General features: G+C 58.1%; 6 protein-coding genes across 6 annotated transcripts; 3 read left to right on the top strand and 3 right to left on the bottom strand.

The window, feature by feature from the left end:
- Window positions 1-96: 96 nt before the first annotated feature.
- Window positions 97-1647, bottom strand: VDAG_08171 (LysM domain-containing protein; the record flags this gene model as incomplete). Its single annotated transcript, XM_009657548.1, has 1 exon — window positions 97-1647. The coding sequence occupies one exon, from the start codon at window positions 1645-1647 to the stop codon at window positions 97-99; it is 1551 nt and encodes a 516-aa protein (XP_009655843.1).
- A 1838-nt stretch (window positions 1648-3485) lies between these two features.
- Window positions 3486-3989, top strand: VDAG_08170 (uncharacterized protein; the record flags this gene model as incomplete). The annotated part of the gene is made up of 2 exons (XM_009657547.1): window positions 3486-3668; window positions 3753-3989. 2 exons carry the CDS (start codon window positions 3486-3488, stop codon window positions 3987-3989), a joined length of 420 nt encoding a protein of 139 aa, XP_009655842.1.
- Window positions 3990-5426: 1437 nt separating this feature from the next.
- VDAG_08169 (uncharacterized protein) lies at window positions 5427-7312 on the bottom strand (the record flags this gene model as incomplete). The annotated part of the gene is made up of 4 exons (XM_009657546.1): window positions 5427-5749; window positions 5882-6650; window positions 6876-7234; window positions 7303-7312. The coding sequence occupies 4 exons, from the start codon at window positions 7310-7312 to the stop codon at window positions 5427-5429; spliced, it is 1461 nt and encodes a 486-aa protein (XP_009655841.1).
- Window positions 7313-8787: 1475 nt separating this feature from the next.
- Window positions 8788-10541, top strand: VDAG_08168 (maltose permease MAL31; the record flags this gene model as incomplete). Its single annotated transcript, XM_009657545.1, has 2 exons — window positions 8788-10166; window positions 10223-10541. The coding sequence occupies 2 exons, from the start codon at window positions 8788-8790 to the stop codon at window positions 10539-10541; spliced, it is 1698 nt and encodes a 565-aa protein (XP_009655840.1).
- Window positions 10542-11986: 1445 nt separating this feature from the next.
- Window positions 11987-13069, top strand: VDAG_08167 (inositol oxygenase; the record flags this gene model as incomplete). The annotated part of the gene is made up of 1 exon (XM_009657544.1): window positions 11987-13069. One exon carries the CDS (start codon window positions 11987-11989, stop codon window positions 12986-12988), a length of 1002 nt encoding a protein of 333 aa, XP_009655839.1. The 3' UTR covers window positions 12989-13069.
- A 533-nt stretch (window positions 13070-13602) lies between these two features.
- On the bottom strand, window positions 13603-19244 carry VDAG_08166 (transport protein sec71; the record flags this gene model as incomplete). The annotated part of the gene is made up of 2 exons (XM_009657543.1): window positions 13603-17877; window positions 17931-19244. 2 exons carry the CDS (start codon window positions 19242-19244, stop codon window positions 13603-13605), a joined length of 5589 nt encoding a protein of 1862 aa, XP_009655838.1.
- Between the last annotated feature and the right edge of the window lie 196 nt (window positions 19245-19440).

Raw genomic sequence — 19440 nt, 5'->3', positions numbered from 1 at the left:
GTTCACCCGCCCGAAGATTCACGATGAACAGTTGGAAGATTTCTCATGTTAAGCTGATCAACCTATACAGCCGTCTTGACCGAATCACCTCACTCCTCACAAAACACCAACGCAAAGGTAGCTGTCCGCCCACATCAACGTGCAATCGGCCCCGATCCCCGGGTTCCACTTGACGAGGTCCGCCAACGACACCTTGTACCGATTTTGAATCGTCGCGCAAATCTGCCCCTTCTCAACGAAATGAAACGTCCTGCACGTCGCCACCATGCCCGGCTGAATCGGCGCCGGCGTCACGACACCCTCGCCCGGGTTCGTCGGCGTCGGCGTGAACCCGACGATACCGACGCAGGCGTAGGCGTCGCGCCGCAGCCCGGCGCAGTTGCTGCCGGCCTGCGGGTTCCACGCGAGGAATTCGGCCACGGGCACGCCGTACCGCGCCGCCACGGTCGAGCAGCGGTCGCCCGAGACGACGAGGTGGAACTTGTTGCAATGCGACACGAGCGCCGGCTGCGTCGGCTGCGGCGTCGTGATGCCGTTGCCCGGCGTCGTCGGCGTGTGCCCGATGACGGACACGCACGCGTAAGCGTTGGGCTTGAGAAAGTTGCAGCCGGCGCCGACGCTTGGGTTCCAGCTGATAAAGTCGGCGAGGCTGATGCCGGCGCTCTGGGCGACGTCGCCGCACACGTCAAAGGGCTCGATCATGACGAACGCGTCGCAGTTGTCGGCCATCTTGGGCTGTGCCGGCGACGGCGTGGCGATGCCGTTGTCGGGTTGGGTCGGCGTGTGGCCCCACGTCGACACGCAGGCGTAGGCGTTTCGCCGGAGGCCCGCGCAGTTGCTGCCGGCCTTCGGGTTCCACTGGAGAAACTTGGCCACGGGAATGCTGTACTTGGCCGCGATGGTCGAGCACCGCTCGCCGGCGACGACGAGGTGAAAGTTGTTGCAGTTGCTGACGAGATCCGGCTGGGTCGGGGCGGGCGTCTGGAAGTTGGTGCCGGGGTTGGCCGCCGACGGCAGATACCCAATGGTCGAGACGCAGGCGTACGCGTTCGTCTTGAGGCCCTTGCAGCTGCTCAAGGCACCGGGGTTCCACTTGAGGAACGCATCGACCGGGATGCCGAACTTGGCAGAAATCGTCGAGCACCTGTCGCCAGACACGACGAGGTGGAACTGGTTGCAGTTGCTGACGACATCTGGCTGGGCCGGTAGAGGCGTCTGGATGCCGTTGTTCGGGTTCGTCGGCGAGGGCGACCAGCCGATGACGGAGACGCAAGCATACGCATTCGTCTTGAGGCCCTTGCAGCTGCTCAAGGCCGCCGGGTTCCATTCCAGAAACCGGTCCACGGGGATGCCGTACTTGGCAGAAATTGTCGAGCACCGATCTCCCGAAACGACGAGATGGAACTGCGCGCAGTTGCTGACGATGCTGGGCTGGACTGGCGACGGGGTCTGGATCCCATTGCCGGCTGTGGTCGTGCTGGTGGCAGTCACTGTTGACGTGGGCGAGGGGGTCAACGTTGAAATCACCCCTGTCCGGGTGGCAGAGAGGGAGAGAACGGGGTCAGCTTGCCGACGTCTGCTGGGTCCAGCAGCTGCCGGCCCACCGACGCCGAGAAGGGCGACGATGAAAGCAGTGCTGAACTTCATAGTGGAGAACGAATCTGACAAGAAAAGGAGCGCTCGTCGGTACCGTTTGGCGCTACTCTCCTGTGACTTGATTTCGCCAGAATCTGATGCTTGGAGGCCCTGATGGGATTCAAGTCGACACCGTGAGTACTTATACAGCCGTGGCGGCACCTTCAACGGCTTTGCCTAGCGCTCAATAGGCTGCCGAACCAATGTCATCTGGTCAAACCCGTCTCGAAAGAGTCACCTCCATCACCGACGGCCTGTATAGGAAGGAGACTCGAGCTCCTCAGCCCTACTGAGGCCCCATACCAGGGACCAGACCGTCCACAGCGGTGCCTCCATTTGGCCGAGGGCTTCATTGGCTTGCTGCCTGGACACTTGACCCCGAAGGGACCAACTACTGCAGGGGTTATTCCATTTGATGGGACTGGTAGAATGGTGGTGAAGATGGGGGTGGGGTTCGTGAGATCCTCTGGCGCTGCGGCGCCGCCTTTGCCGAGATGGTCTCTTTTGGGATGCATCCAATATCCGGGGTGCGGAGGCAGAGGCTTCACAGATAGGTCAGCTTATGGATAGATAGCGGGTCGATCGTTGACGAAGATGTAGATGTTTGCGCTGCTCGTGGTGAAGGTCTGGGACGAGGGGCGAGATGAGCAGCGTGAGAGTTGGGTCTGGCTTGCTCGTGAACAGAAGACCCTGCGCCGCCAGAGCAAACAGTCATCTGTCGCGAACTCATTTACGGCGACATCTGCCCATTGATCGACTGAGACGGAGCCATCCGCCTTGCACATTTGCAGATAGCAACAAAAAGCATCGCACACATGCCAGCTCGACATCCTGCAGCGCCAGCTGGCTTCGCTGCCCGACTGGGTGGGGTCGACGCGAGATGGACACGCGACGGACACCTCATTTCGAGCTGCATCATGTACCTCGCCGTAGCAGAGGCTAGCTCCGCAACGCAGCGCTGTGCCGCAAGGCAGTCGGGCGTCATCTCCTTGGACGGGGTTGACTCGTTTCGGTTGGGTTTTGCAGCGCTTCTGGCATTTAGCCGGGACATGCTTCATTTTCATGCTAGGCACAGGAGTCTGACTGTATATTTCGGATGATTTAGAATGTCTTCACTGCCTAGAAGGCCATTTCAAGAGTGAACTGAACATGATGTCTCACTCATGAACTCCTGCCAGGATCTCTGAGAGGAAGTAGCGTGATTGATGCCGCGTCATTGAGCACTGGGAGTTTCGGGGATGACAAGACTGTCCGAATGCGAATTAGTGGCATTTTCGTCTGTTGTCTGGTTGAACCTGATAGACGTGGGTGTGGCTTACTTTCGAGTACTTACTGAGGTGCGGCTCATAATGAGTTGGTCATATTCTCATGGGCTTCAAATTTTGGGTATTGGTCTTTTCTCTTGGCATAACCAAGAGTTGCGTTTTGAGTTGGTGCTCGTGGCATTGAACTCGTTCCAGTGTCGGCATCATTGCAGGATAGCTCTGTCAACAGATTGGCCAACAGGGTAGATCCACAGGAGGTGAATCGAGTTAAGAGATTAATCGCCGCAAAATGATTGGTTTCAAGTGTGAAAACTGTCTTCTGTAAAAACCCATTGCGGCCTGGCAACGCTGGCACCGCCTAAGGCTGTTCACTTCGTGATCCTTACCAGGAGCTCAACCAGGCAAAACCACCGTGACCAGGCACCCAACTGTGCACTGTTGCCATGACCAAACATAACCCAAGCCGATGCTGACGTAAGGGAGGCAGGATTGGTGTGGCCTGATTCAAGTTGAACCAACGTCGTCAAAACTGCGACTTATCCGGTTGACCACTTGACATTGGACATCAACAATGACTGTCCCCAGATGGCGTATAGTTCCACCCAGGCTTCCGGGCTGGCCGACACTGAACGCAACCTCCAGTCGATTTTCATGCGGCACGTTCGCCAGGATGACATGATCCCTGACAGGCCGGTTCGGTCGAGTATACACCCAGGACGAGGTGCTTCAGCGTCATGCCAACCCCCGATTCAGTACTTGAAAAGCCGAGTAAGTCTATAAACTCGCCGTCATCCCCTAGCCTTGCCCAACTTGAGCCTCGCAAGGTCTGATAATACACCGTATGTTGTAAAGCGCCTTCCGCGACCATTCTATAACAAGTTCCTCCGCCCCTCAGCCGATCTGGCAATTTCAAAAAGGCTTCGGCTGCACATTGATTGCAACCCAGAGAAAAACGCACTCATTTATCCTTACTTCAACGGCACGCTTCTCGACCTGGTCAGACACGACTCAGGCCTCGCAAGCACGCCACGGGTGAAGATACTACGCCACATCGCGGAGGCGATTCAGGAGCTTCACGCCAAAGACTGATTTCACATCGGTGGGCTTCTATCCCTTGGCCTGCCTGCCCCCTCAAGGACATTCTTACCGGGATGCAATAGACGTGAAACCCGACAACATTCTTGTCAATTGGACCTCGGACGCGCAGAATACCAAAACAGTCACGGACGCGGTCCTCGGCAACTTTGACGTCGCCCACAAGCTGGCACTGGCCGTTTGCGCCAGACACCGCATGCTATAGGCAACGTCATGTGGCGGAGCACGGAAGGGCAGACGGGCAGGGGCGTCACCAAGGCGTCAGACATCTTTTCCTTCGGGCTCGTGGTGCGTACAACGTCAGCCGTCCGATTTATTTGCTGCCAAAGGTTTGGCCATAGTGTATATACGCCCTTGGGGGTGGTGACCTTCTCCCGAATGATTACGAAGCGCTCGAAGCGGCGGGTATCACGCCGGAACATGAGATCCTCGCCCGACACTTTGCCTACTTCGGTCCCGCTCCGCCAGGGCTCTTGGAGCAGGTTGGCGACGAGACCTCGTGTGAAGCTCTGAAAAGAGCGTCGACGATCGCGGAGATGTCATGGAGAGATCAGCCCAGCCTGAGTTGAGTATCGGGGGAATGAGAGTCCGCACGCTCCAGTCCCTGTACTCTCACAACACCCCTTCCTCCTCGGGCCATACGCCCAGCACCTAACCATCATTCTCCCCGAACGGATGCGCCGGGATTTGCTCGATTGCCAACCCCGCCGCAGGGTCCGGGTTCGTCATGCGAGAAATCATGTCCTTCCCGCGCGGACCCGATTCGATCATCCCTTGTTACCATGCAGTACTGAATTTTGACGTGAACGTGTAGAACAGTCCAAGGATTCAGCTCGAGCGGCATCGAGAGGCCTCCAGCCTCTTCAAACTGCGAAGTCACCTGCATCATTGTCAGGTGGCCCTGCGGAGCTGCTAAGCAGGGTGATCGGTCAGGGGCTAAGGGTTACGAGAATGTGTATATAAGGAGCTGCGGAGGGCCAGACTTCAGACGGATTCCAATCCCCAACATATATACTTATTGCCTGCGTACCTCGTGGAAGACGTTCTCACCCTGCTCCACATCAAGCACTGACAATACTGTCAACGTGGAAGATGCCAACGTGGATGCCCTAGCGGCCTAAGCTTTCGCGCATAATAGCTCATACAAATACTGTTCTCGCGTCCTTGCCACCTGTACCCTATGTGTTTCCCATCTTTGAGAAAAATAAGAACTTCCATTATACCGACTCCCACAACCTGCTCCAGCATGCAAGAAGAGAAACTCTTCACCATCAAGGCTTATCCCATACCTGCCACTTCTGACAATACCCACTCTGTTTGAGAACAACTGACATTGAGTCATTTATATTATCGGACTTCTCCAGCCCGTAAGGAGTTACTCGGCCCTACTCGAGCAAGAGTTGTATACATATCATATCTCATTTCCAAACGTCATCTCTTGTTTTCATCCCATCCCCAGCATCCCTTGAGCAAATCGCACACGGCGCGCGTCGGCCGGGCATGCTCCCTCTCGGTAGCTCTCAGAAGCGCCAGCAACGCCTCCTGGTCCCTTCTGTCCTCGAATCGGTCGCCCGCCGCAGCCACGCCCATGCAGGCCGTGAACATGGCGGGCGGACACCATCGGTTGCAGGTGCCGATCCCACACAAGCTGCGTACAAGGGTGCGCGCCTGGGACGCGAGAGCGGCGTCGGCCGCGCGACGCTGGAGGCCAGTGCGGGGATGGGCGGGATCGAAGAGTGCTAGGTAGAGCTCTGCTAAGATGTGGTGTTGAACGGCGATGACTATTCATGTTAGTGAACTGGGCTGCTGCGTAACGTGAAGGGGAATGAGGCGCAGAGTTCTACAAAGTGATGTGCTTGGCCGGCAGAAATAAGGGAGACGCTTACTGTGACAGCCTTTCCAGTACCACACTTCCGGAAAGGCCTTCATGGCATCAGCCTCGGCATCTCCCGTCTCGGCAGCGTTGAGGTCTCTCTCGCGGTAAAACACAGGCATATACGACGCCGGCAGCGCGGCTTTCCAGTTCTTGTTCGCTTCGCGGAGAGCATGCCACCTCGGCCGGTCAGCGTGGTCCGGACCGAAGCAAAAATTGAGCACGTCCGCGCAGTGCACGATGGCTCGATTTGCCCAGGCATAGTCATCGGCCGGTGTAGTCGACCGGTCGACGACGGCAGGGTGGGCAAGGTTCATGCGCACCGGCTGGTGATTCATAACAGCGCTGTAGATTTCCTGGCGGAGCCCGACCCAAAAGCATGCAGCCGAGAGCGAATGTGGGGAGAGGGGGCTCCTCGGGCCAGGATCGGGCGTTGTCGGCGTGGGCGGGGCGGAATGGGGGGCGACAAAGGCGTGGATACCAAGGAGATGGCCGTGGGTATCCTGTCCGAGAACAGGCACGTCCATCTCCTCGAGGACGCGTAAGATGATGGTGGCGGCAAAGAGATTCTCATCTGATACAGTGACGGCGTGATCGAGTAATGGGATGAGGTAAGTGAGACACTGTTCGTGGTAACGGTTCGAAGCTAGAGCGTCGTATCGGAGCGTGTGCGCCAGATGACGGGCGGAGAGAGCAAAGATGGCGTTCAGCAGGATGGGGCAGGTCCCGGCGCGGGCAGGAATAGACGTGTTGAAGTGGGCGTCTGGGTCGCAGAGGTCGAGCTGAACTTTCGTTAGCTGCGGTAGCTATGACATGGCCATGCAGAGGGTTGGATGGTGGGGAAGACAACGTACCCAGATGGAAAGCTTCCGGATGTAGTGCCGGAACAGGACGGCCTCTTCACGGCTCTCGATGGGCCAGATGGGGCGTTCGAGGTAGATGTTGGACCGCAGCTGTGCTGCTTGAGCGTCTGGTGTGTGAGAGGCTGAAGGTGGCCGGGACTCTACCGGTGTCTGGTCCGATGATGCTTGATATGCCGTCTGTGATGCGAGCGCCAAATGTGACGAAGCTACCGGGTATGTCGTGGAGGGGCGATGCCACACCTCGTGGGCATCGGAGCTGCCGTTCTGATGGGCGCTGATCATCGTGGTGTCCTTGCCCCCCTGGTCTTCCATGTCGTGATCCGTATTGTCCCAATCTTCGACCCCATCACCCCTCTCGACGACGAACCTCAGTCGACCACCGGGCCGGGGCCACTTCTGTGCGCGGCCAAAGGGCGCATGCCGCAGGGCCTTGAACTTGTATCCCTTGACACACTCGCGCCCGCTGGCGGCACACCGCCCACAAGATGGCAGGATACGATCACCTATCTCGTCCGTCAGCTTGGGGGCTGCCTTTCAGGTTCGGAGCTTCCCATGAGGTGGAGAAGCGCACAATGGTTCATGACTTACATTTCAGATGCTGCTCCCGACACGGCTCACTGAGTTTGTATGTAGTCGTCAGTCGGTGCGGCTCTTGAAGAGGGGGGAAAGCACCAAAGGGGATATTCTCGACGAGAATCGCCAGTGTGGAGACAAAGGCAAAAACGGGCGAAATGGGGAGCAGATGAGATCGGACGGATGAGACTCACCATGTGGTCGCACTCAGCGAATCAGCAGCCTCGGGAGTCAGCATCCCTTGGGCGTGAAACCCGGGGGGGGGGGGACGTTGCTCAGGCGGGACTGCGCATGGGGGGGGGGTGATGATCTGGGGTCGACAAATCTGGAGGTTTTGGTGCTCTGACTTGTGTCTTGGTTCGGGAGAAGAAAAAGGGTGTCTCAATGAGAACGCGGGGAGAATTCACTTGTCAGTGGGAAGAGGATTTGACCAATAACTCGAGAAATGGGCAAGCGCTGTGAAGCGGCTCGTGGCACTGTGTGATCGGACGGTGCGGGCGTACATGCACTGTGGCGGCCTTCCACCCGGCAGAGGCAGTTGGTACCCTGGCAGCCTGGTCGGTGGGCAGGTGCAGGTTCAAGCAAGGCAAGAAGAGGGCGTACCTATCTAGAGGTACCTACCTAGGTAGATAGGTAAAGCAAGGTAGGCAGGCAGGCAGGCAGGCAGGTAGGTAGAATAAATTGCCAACGGCAGGAAACAACCGACGGGACACAGGCAGGACACGACGTAACAAGTACCGACTTGCAGGCGCCTCTTTTTACCCCACACTCGACAGCACTGCTCCCTGGCGCTGTCACGAGTCAAGCCGCGGGAGGGGAAACGTTGCAGTGTCGCCAGCACCAGTCAGAGACAGCGCAATTGGCATCCTCGTCGGTGAAAGGGGGGCTCCTTGACGCAATGAGGGGGAGAAGGAGAAGAGAAGAGGGGGAAGGCGAGGAGGGGATCGACCTAGGTACTGTAGGTAGTTGGAGATGCCCGGGCGCCACCTTCCCCGGACTTCGTTCCTTCTCTTCCTGGTTTTAGCTCCAGACCGACATGAACTTGGGCAGGAGGTACCTGGGACTATCACTCGAGTCGAGCGATGCAACACACTGGTGGGATCAACATAAATGCGCCTTTCCCCAGGCTTTGAGTTTTGCATCCATCATATCGCGTCTGTGTGCCTTGCTAAAACTGCTCCATCTTGTCATTTCATCCTCCCCTCTTCTTCTCGCCCTGCACCCAACCACGATCCGTGCCTCGGGGTGGAATTGTGGATTGCGTGGAGACCGCTCCTGATAGCGTCCTGTTTTTTTTCGCCAACCTCACAAAGACCCCCATCCGATCACGCATTTTGCACTTGCTCCCCACGCGCACGCGCACTTTTCCAAGACTCTCGCGAAGACCTCACTATCTCCTACCTACCCAACAATCAGCCTGTTTGTGAGCACTGGTGTCCGTTCTACGGCGATCGCTCGTGTCATCACTTGATCGTTCATCACCATGTCGGAAGACATCAAAGCTGTGGCCAACCATGGCGACGCCCGCGCCTCGGCCGAGTCCCATGCCGCTGCCGACGATGCCAAAATGTCCAACGCCTTCGTCCAGGGCGCCCGCGACGCCTCCAGCAGGGAACAGCAGATGACCCTCATGCAGGGCATCCGTCTCTACCCCAAGGCCATCGGCTGGAGTATGCTCATCTCGACCTGCATCGTCATGGAGGGCTACGACATTTCCCTCGTGTCCAACTTCTTCGCCTTCGACCCCTTTAAGAAGAAGTACGGCGAGCTCCAGGCCGATGGCACCTACGAGATCTCGGCCGCCTGGCAGGCCGGTCTCTCCAACGGTGTCGCCGTCGGTGAGATCATTGGCCTGTTCCTCAATGGTTACATTTCCGAGCGCTTCGGCTATCGCTGGACCGTCATTGGTGCGCTGATGCTGCTGACCGGCTTCATCACCATCTTCTTCACGGCCCAGAACATCGAGACGCTGCTCGTCGCCGAGATCCTCTGCGGTCTGCCGTGGGGTGTCTTCCAGACGCTGACCATCACGTACGCCGCCGAGGTTTGTCCCATTGCGCTTCGTGGCCACTTGACCACGTACGTCAACTTTTGCTGGGGTCTCGGTCAGCTCATCGGCATCGGTGTCATCACGTCGATGCTCGACCGCACCGATGAATGGTCCTACCGTATCCCCTACGCGCTGCAGTGGATCTGGCCCGTGCCCATCATGATCGGCGTGTACTTTGCCCCCGAGTCGCCTTGGTGGTTGATCCGCAAGGGCCGTGTCGACGACGCAAAGCACTCGCTTCTGCGTCTGACGAGCAAGAATACCGAGACGGACTTTGACGCCGATGACACGGTCGCCATGATGGTGCACACGGCGGCCCTCGAGGAGAAGATTACGGCTGGCGCGTCGTACCTCGACTGCTTCAAGGGCATCGATCTGCGCCGCACAGAGATTGTGTGTCTCGTGTGGGCCATCCAGAACCTCAGCGGCAACTCGTTCTCCAACTACTCGACATACTTCCTCCGCCAGGTCGGTCTCTCGTCGCGTGATGCCTACAGCTTCGCCATGGGCCAGTACGCCATCAACATGGTGGGTGTCTTTGGCGCCTGGAGCTTGATGGCCTGGGGCGTCGGTCGTCGTCGTCTCTATCTTTGCGGTCTCTGCGGTCTCTTCACCATGCTGTTCATCATGGGCTTCCTCGGCGAGGTGCCCGAGTCTCAGCGTGACAAGGGTGCTCTGGCGACGGGCAGCATGATGATTCTCTGGGCGCTCGTGTACCAGCTGACGGTCGGCACCGTGTGCTACTCGCTCGTGTCGGAACTGCCTTCGCGTCGTCTGCAGATCAAGACTGTCGTTCTCGGCCGTAACCTCTAGTACGTACCTCCTCGCAGTCTTGTTGATGCCTTTTTTTCTTGTTTTCGCTAACCAGTCGCAGCAACGTTGTCGGCATCATCAACAACGTCGTGACGCCGTACATGCTGAACCCTACGGCGTGGAACTGGCAGAACAAGGCGGGCTTCTTCTGGGCGGGTCTGTGCTTCCTCTGCCTGGTGTACACGTACTTCCGCGTGCCCGAGCCCCGCGGCCGTACGTTTGCCGAGCTCGACGTGCTGTTCGAGCACAAGGTGACGGCGCGGCAGTTTGAGAAGACCAAGGTCAACGTGTTCGAGGAGGAGGTGGCCGGCGAGGGTGTCATCAACAACTACCAGTCGCATGTGACGAGCCCCAAGGAGAAGGGCCAGGCGTGAGGTTGATGATGATGATGATGCTGAATTTTTCTGCTTTTCTTTCATTCGATATCGTCGACGTTTGGCGCGCGAGCATTTGGGGGTGGCGATTCGGCCACGGCCATGATTTTGTCCTTTATGGTGCTCGCAAGAATCGAGTCTTGGGGTACTCATGATCTATTGCCGATAACATTAGTCAAAACCGTAATGCATACTGTACACACATGATAGGATGCTGCATGTACAGGGCTGCGTGATGATGAGACGTCCGGGTGATGGCGTACGTACCTAAGTGACACCCCTGGCCCAGCCCCGGCGGGATCAGCGACGTCTGGGCCACTGCCGCTTCCAGAAGGAAGGCGAGGACGTTGAAGGTTTGGTGTTTCGGCCTTCCCCCCGTGCCGGTGAGGAGAAATGCGACCCCTGGGCGTTGGAGAATTGGGGTAGCTGCGCTGCAAGGCGCGCGGGTGACAGGTAACCGGACCCAGCCATCGGGACGAGTGTCCAAGGCTGAAGGCATCGCCAGAGAGGCCCGGAGGCGGCGGGTGTCGACTAGGCCATTGAGTGACCTTTGGCGACGAGCGACGAGAGACGGTCGCCGGTAGATCAGACGACGGCAGTTGAAGCGAGAGAAAACAAAAAGAAGCTCGACCGAGAAGAGGCACACCACGAAGTGAAAAAGGTGTGAGAGGAAAAAATCAGATGGCGACGCAAATGCACGACGACAGGTTCGTGGGTTGCTGTGGGCTGGGAGTGGGCACGATGAAGCAATGGCGCCGTGGATGGGAGGGGACTCTCGGGATCCAGGACCTGTTCTCGGGGGTTATATCTCAATCTGTCGGGGGGAATTACCTCTCTGTCTAGTGAGAGGATAAATCGCCGAAGAGGGCATGCCGAAGCTTTTCCGTCGCCCCACTTGCTTCGAGACGCTGAAATGGGGACATTTTCCCCGACATCCAGATCGCGACTGTTAAGACATCCCGTTTCTCTTTCGTCCGGGCGATCGCCTGGCCCGTCACGATCCCCTCTTGGGGCCACTCACGCCGCCGGCTTTGGTCACACAGGATCCCTGGCGGGGTGAACCCCGCGCCAGTCGCCCTCGGCGAAGATGGCCTTGTTCGACGCGGAGGGGGGAATAGGACCAGGCGCGAGGCGAAACGGGCGAAAATAGGACACGCATGACTTCACAATTGCGGGTAACGAGGCATCGTGTTGGTGGCAGAGCTGTCGTGCGCACGTTGGGTCATCTCCACTGGGAAATCTCGTTCGACGGAGGCACGTCAGAATCAGGCACAAGTCGCTGCAACATCGCCCGAGTGGACTTGTTTGGGAAGAGGACGAGGATCGGTATAAGAGGATCGAGCAAGGCTTCTCTTGGGCATCTCGTCAACATCAACTTCATCTCTGTCCTTGTTCCTCTTCTTTAAAGAGATCATTGTCAAACTCAGCTTAAAGCCCAGCACACCATGGTCGCAACACAAAAGCCCTTTTTCCAGGCTCCCGCCTCGCTCGACGCCCACGCGCTCGAGCAGGTTGAGGACGCCATTGACCACGTCAACATGCTCAAGGGCAAGCCCGGCAAGACGGCCAACACAGCCAAGCCCGCGGCGGCGGCAGCAGCAGCACCCACAACCTACGAGTCGTCCAAGTTTGACGCCGAAAAGGACAAGACGGCGTTCCGGCAGTACGAGTCGGCGACGGACCGCGTCAAGACGTTCTACCAGACGCAGCACGCCAACCAGACATACGACTACAACATGGCGATCCGCAAGCAGTTCGCCGTGGACCTGTCGCCGCACCCGACGACGCCGCCGCGCGCCGAGCTCTCCGTCTGGGACGCCATGCTCAAGCTCGACACGCTCGTCGACGACTCGGACCCGGACACGTCGCTGACGCAAATCCAGCACCTGCTGCAGACGGCCGAGGCCATGCGGCGCGACGGCCAGCCGCGCTGGATGCAGCTGACGGGGCTCATCCATGACCTCGGCAAGCTGCTCTACATGCACGGCTGCCCCGAGCAGTGGTCCGTCGTCGGCGACACCTTTCCCGTCGGCTGCGCCTTCTCGCCCAAGATCATCCTGCCCGCCACCTTCGCCGCCAACCCCGACAGCACCCACGCCGTCTACTCGACGCCCCTCGGCGTCTACGCCCCCGCCTGCGGCATCGAGAACCTCGTCATGAGCTGGGGCCACGACGAGTACCTCTACCAGGTCGTCAAGGACCAGTCCACCCTGCCGCGCGCCGCCCTCGCCATGATCCGCTACCACAGCTTCTACCCCTGGCACCGCGAGGGCGCCTACCGCGAGTTCATGGCCCCCGGCGACGACGAGCTGCTCGACGCCGTCCTCGCCTTCAACCCCTATGATCTTTATAGCAAGAGCGACGACGCCCCCACCGTCGAGGAGCTGCGGCCCTACTACCAGGAGCTCATTGACGAGTACTTTCCCAAGCGCGTCATCCGGTGGTGAGGGCAGTTGTGAGAGGGCGTGCCGTGATTAGATTGGGGGACAAAATTTGCCTAGAAAGCGTTTAATGATACCATGACTTTTTAAATATCTGACGAGTCGCTACTCTATCAAATTGATGCTCGTGAGATGTGGTAAGAATTGTCACTGCTCTATCAAATTGATGTTCATAAGATGTGGTAATCATTGTTACTACTCTATCAGATTGATGCTCGAGATGTGGTAACAATTGTCACTACTCTATCAAGTTGATGTTCGTAAGATGTGGTAATCATTGTTACTACTCTATCAGATTGATGCTCGAGATGTGGTAACAATTGTCACTACTCTATCAAGTTGATGCTCGAGATGTGGTAACAATTGTCACTACTCTATCAAATTGATGCCGTAAGATGTGTTAATAAATGCGCACCCTATCAAGTTGATGCTCGTAAGATGTGGTAATAATTGCCACTACTCTATCAAATTGATGCCGTAAGATGTGTTAACAGATGCACACCTATGCACCTCAGTTGCGAAGACGAAAAAATCAAGTAAATAGCACAGGCAGCTTGCAAAGGCATCGCCCACTGGCCATCCTATAAACACAGCAAAGAATCTCTATCAAACATACCCCCTCATCCGATCCTCGGCGTGCCCGCCTTGTGATACTCCCCCTCGGTCGTGACCGTCGCAACGCTCTCCCGCCTCTCCTTGTCTCCGCCGCGGCTCGCCATGCCCTCGATGCCGAGCCCCACCTCGCCCACGCGCCGCAGCACGAGCAGCAGCGCCGCGCGGAGCTCCGACGAGAGGTTCTTGCCCAGCAGCTCGACCACCATGGGGTAAAACTCCTTGACGTGGCCCTCGAACGCCTCCTCCGGGAACGCCGCGTACCCCTCGAGCACGTCCACGACGACCGGCCGCCACGCCAAGATGTTCCGGTGCTGGCTCTCCTCCTCGAGCGCGACAAAGTCCCCGATGATGTCCTTGCAGAGCGGCACGAGCGCCTTCTCAATGTCCGGTCGCGCCGCCGCCCGCTCGGCGCTGTTGTCGGCGTACATGCGGAACAGAATGGCCACGTACGTCGCCGCCGCGCCCGACTCCTGCTTCAGCAGGTTCGGCGCCTGCTTCATGAACCCCTCGCGCCAGAGGCGCATCCGCAGCTCCTTGTCGGCGTTGAATCGGCGCGCGAACAGGTACGACCGCTTGAGGAGCGCCATGAGCGTCAGGAGCTCCGTCGTCGGGATCTGTGCATACACCGTGTCGTTGCTGAACAGCTCGTTGACCGTCTCGATCATGAGCAGCTGCAGCACGCAGCGCGAGATGATCTGGTTGAAGTAGCGCCGGCGCGCGGCCGTCACGACGACGGGCTGCTGCTGCAGGTTGGATGCCGGCTTGTAGTCCTCGAGGGGAGCCTGGGGCAGGTTCGTCGCGGTCGGCGTCTTGAGATTGTCCTCATCGGCGCCCTCCCCGGCAGACTCGGTGGCTGGTGTATCGGCGTCGGTGCCATTCTTGTTATGGCCGTTAATCTCGAGCGACTTTTCGTTGATAGGCTCCTCCGGGTCGACGACCAGCGGCCCGGTAAAGTCCAGGCCATTGGTGGGCAGCTCGAGCGACGCCGATGAGTTGACGGTTGTCGGCGAGAAGAGTTGCGTGGCCGTCGTCGCGGCAAACAGCTTGCAGAATGACCCCACAATTTCAGTCCAGTGTCCGGCCGTGAACTTCTTGACGTTCTTCAGGATCAGTTGCTGCAGGCAGTTGCTGCCGATGCGCGAGATGGTGTCGTTCTCCTGGAAGATGCACAGAGCGAGCAGCTCGAGGAACCGGTCAAGCATGCACTCCAGGGCTTCGAAGTAGTGCGTGAAGAGCGTGATCATGTTGCGCAACGCCTGGATCATCGTCGTCGACAGCCAAACGGATAGCTCCTCGTGGTTGAGCGCGCTGTTGAGATCCGGTCTTGAGCGGAGAACCATGAAGATCGGGTTCAGTTGCTGGCGCCAAAGTATGTCCCAGAATTCGGGCGGGAACTCGCCGCCGTACTTCAACAGCGCCTCAAAGAAGTACTCCAGCGCGTTGGACCGCACCTCGAGGTCCTCGCCCGTCATGAGGACATCGTGAAAGGCAAACAGCACGGGGAACCAATAGCCCTCCTCGACTGACGTCTTCGTCTGTGAACGCTGCAGAGCATCCTGGGCTTTCGGGTTCTCGGCCGGCGGCGCATATCCGTTCTTGTGTGACAAGGGGCACTCTGGCGTCTTGAGCATGCGCGGCATGATTGACTTCAGTGCCTCGAGGGCCTGCAGGCTCTTCTTCTGGTACTTCATGTTCTTGGAGAACTCGGTCAAGCAGACAATCAAATCAGTGAACGCGCCCTGCGATATGACAACGCCAAACTTGGTCTTGTAAACCTGGCTGACGTTCTCGTACGCCAAGTTGACAATGGCCTCGTGCTGCTCACGCGCGGCAACGGTGAAGACGCCAAACATGGTTCGCCAGCCGGACCGGATGTTGTCGCCGCGAGCCTGGATCATCTGGATCAAGCACCTCAGGACCATATCCTTGACTGTGATGTTCTGGGCGTTCGACAGGATGTGCTCGAAAGGCTTGAGAAAGTCCTTCTGGAACTTGAAACCGGGCAGTTCCTCAATCTCGAGGAAGTTCATCGACAGCTGACGCAGCGAGTCGAGGGCGAAGAAGACGATATTCGTGTTGTTGTGGCAGCCGACGCGGTTGAAGTGTTCGCCCATGACTTCCCAGATATTCGTCCACTCAAAACGAACACGAGACATGTTGTAATAGGCAATCTCGACAATCTTCTGCAAGCTGTAGGTCCGCGGCGAATCGTTGGAGCCAGAAACGCGAATCTCATCCCAGCTGACCTCGGTTAACGCGCGCGTAAAGTGGACAATGGCCTCGCCGTTCAGGCTGGCCGTGTTCGCGAAGATGCGGTCGACAGCCTTGACGACCGCGTCCGACCGCGCCTCCTGAGCGACCTCGATGGAGAATCCCTGCGGACTGGTGCCGGCGCGCGGGCGAACAGGACGCCGCCCGTGGGTGGACTTGCGCGAATCCCCTGTGCCTTGTCGTTCGAATCGCGCATTCGCCACATCCGGGATGGCATTTTCGTCGACGCCGCCAGAAATGAGCTGCAGTCGGTCCAGCTGACTGATGCAGAGCAGGACATCCTTCCATGATGACCGTAGAAGATCACCCTCGGTCTGACCAAGCTCAAGGATAGCCTTCAGAGCCTCAATGTTCTTGGCATGCATCTCCTGCGGGTTGTTGATGTTGGTGATATTCCTCAGAGCCGAGACAAAAGCCTCACGAGGCGTGGAGAGGTCAAAAGAGCAGGCAATCTTGGTAGCCAGCTTCATGCCCTCAAGACACAGCTTGTTGACCTCAATGTTTTGCGCCTTCTGCATCTGGTTGGACAGAGCCGAGAAGTAGGACATCCAGGTCACGTCGAACATGGGACCGATGTGCTGGAAGGACGTCGCGGGCATGAACTTGACGCCGGCCCGCTGGGCATTGCGGCGCTGCGTCTTGAGGAGGTTCTTGAACAGCTGCTCCGACCGCGACGCAATCTCTACAGACTGCTGCACGTAAGCTTCCCTCTGCAGATCCCTACCCATGTTCGACAGCGCCTGTCCGAGACCTGCGGCGATACCTGTTGACGTCGGCGGAGCGTTGCCCGCCATGGCGGCAGCGTCCCGCTCGCTCTTGAGAACAATCTCGTTACTCTCGATCTCGTCGTAAATTTGAAGCAGATATTCGGGCGGCAAGTCGGCATCGTCGTTGATGCCTCGGTTGTTCTTGATAAAGTCCTCTTTGCTCATCCTCCTGGCGATCTTGGTGCTGTGCAAATCGGTATTCAGGAGAATAACAGAGTAAGCCAAGACATAGGCCGTGTCTGCGTTGGCGAACGCATTGGGGTTGCCCATGACATATCGGTTCGCAAATTTGAGCATGAAACGATCAATCTTTTGGGCCTCACCAGGGAGACGGAACGATTGCAGGAACGTTCGGAGCGCGTCCACGAAGCGCCTCTTGGTAAATTGCATGGTGTCGACAAAGGCGTGCATGATCTCAATGTTCTTGGGCTCGCCTTCGCCGAGATATTCACCAATCTGGGCCTTGTCGAGACGATCTTCCTGGATCAGGAACTTGGCAATGTCTTCTGGGCTGTCGCTTGCAATGAACCCTTCCTTGATCAGCATGGCGATACCTCTCTTAGGCTTGAAATTGAACTGCTTGATGGCGTTGTTGAGGGCCGTTTTCCTCTGCTTGACCTTTTCCAGGTGGGCAGGGTCGTCCTCGAACATCGGCGTACTCGGCGCTGTAGGTGTATCAACACGAGAGTGGCTCTCGCTGACGCTGGGGTCGATCGATGGCCGCAGGTCCTCGGAAGGTCGGGCGTCCACATCGCCATCGACACGGAGCCCCTCTGTATTCCTGTCCGTCCTGACAGATCCAGACCAATCGACCATGGAGCGCAGCGACTCGACGAGAGCGTCCAACGCGACACGCTTGATGACGTATTCCTTGGGAATCTCCGACTCGGGCTCGGCGTGCGGGACGATCTGCGCGACAGACAGAGGCGGCGGCAGAATGGGACGAAGCTGCCACTCGCCAGGTGACGGCGTCCTCGCGGCCTTTTCTTCATACTGTTGCTCCTGGACAGGTGTGATGGGGACCGCTGCTGTCGAGTACTTTGACAGATCCTCAATGATGGTCTGGAAGAGATTGTCGACGTTGCCTTCGCAGTCGTAATTCAGATACACCTCAACAAGACCCCTCGAGTCGGCACAGAACCTGTTGAGAATGGTGACAACCGTGGCCTTCTGTGAGGCCGGGGCGGTCCGCCTTGCCAGCAAGGCAAGATAGATCTCGTTTAAAAAGACGGCGATTTCGAGCTGAAGGACTGTCAGTGCGGCACATGAGCACAGCGAGGGAGGAGGGCACGCACCTTGAACTGCTCCCGCATGAACTTGAGCACGAGCCAGAAAATCTCGGCGCAGACATTAAAGATGCCATCGACCGAGCTAGCTCCGTTGCGGGTCACGCTCAGACAGATGTAGTACTTGATCGCTTGTATGAAAGTCGTAACTTCGTTGGTCCGGGAATTCCTGATGGTACAAAGGGGGGAGGTGAAGACAGTAATGTTGTTGTTCATGAGGGTGTGAATGAGGTGGAGGGAGATGAGCTTGGAGCGCATGGGCTGGCCGCGGACCTCGTACAGCTGCTCGGTAGGCAGGACCTTGGTGGATAGGTTGCAGAAGGATCGGAAGACGAGGTAGGCGTCGCGGATGTAGACCTCGTCCTCGGCTTCGAGCTCGTCGTAATTGTCCTCTTCCTTGGCCGACGACTGCGACTCGGTGCGCTCCATCGTGGCCGGCTTGATCTGGGTGACCATGGTAGGGCCTTCGCCGAGGGTCGAATCGTCAAAGCTCTTCCTCGTCTCGAGATCCTTCAGGGTCAGCTTGGCCTGCGTGGCCTGCGCATCGGGGGCCGGCGCCGGCACAGCGGCACCGTCGCTGGCGACGTCGTTAGCGCTGTCCTCCTCTTCTGCCCCGGCAATCTTCTCTCCCGATCCGTTGATCGAGTTGGCTTGTTCGGCGGGGTCGAATGTGATGTTGCTGGAGCTGTTCTTCGTGTTGGCCAGGTTGAGGCGCGCCTCCTTCATGTGCAGTCGGGTCTTGACTCGCTCGAAGACGGTACCGACCATCTGCGTCAGAGTGCCCTGGGCCATCTGCTGGTTGGCAGTGCTCCGCGACAGGAGGAAGACGTTGTAGACCTGGCGCACAGCCTTCAGGAGGCCGGCGCCGTGGACGACGATCTTGTCGTTCAAGACTGCGGCCAGCAACGACTTGACAATCTGCAGCTGTATCTCGACGGGGGTCGTCTCGCCCTGGAAGCATCCACAGATGGTATCGATGGCCCGTTCGATGAGGGGTGGTGGCTGCTCGCCGTCGGTCCCCTTGTCTCCCCCTCCATCTTCGGAAGCGGCGGCGGCGGCGGCGGCTGGGGGCACGGAGAAGTGTGAATAGGAAATGAGTTTTCCGATGCAATCGAGGGCGCTCGTGATGAGATGGGTGTTGCCCGTCTTGGTGGCCTGGTGCAGAGGCGCAAAGACGACTTCGGGGTCGGGCAGCTGGGGGTCGGCTTCTTTGACGGCTTGGAGGGTCTTGTGCAGCGACTCGGAGAGCTGCTTGTGTCGCTGGGCCTCCTTGGATGCGGCGATGGCCTCCAAGGAGGCAACCAGAAACTTGACGGAGCTCATGAGGGAGCAGTGGAGGATCAAGCTGCCATTCGTTCCAGGCGCGGTCAATGTCGAGCAAAGGAGTGTTGATGTCGGTAGGTAGGTCGACGTGGGAGGGGCTCGCAGGAGGCGCAACTTCTGGGAGCTATGCTTGTCTAGGCTCGACTCGAGATGATGGAGGCTGACAGAAAGGCCAGCGCAGTCGAAGAAGCTGCAG

Source organism: Verticillium dahliae, genomic scaffold (genome assembly GCF_000150675.1).
Source record: "Verticillium dahliae VdLs.17 supercont1.19 genomic scaffold, whole genome shotgun sequence".
In the NCBI taxonomy this organism is placed as follows: domain Eukaryota; kingdom Fungi; phylum Ascomycota; class Sordariomycetes; order Glomerellales; family Plectosphaerellaceae; genus Verticillium; species Verticillium dahliae.
The sequence above is the reverse complement of the archived record's forward strand: the minus strand, read 5'-3'. Positions and strand labels throughout refer to the sequence as shown.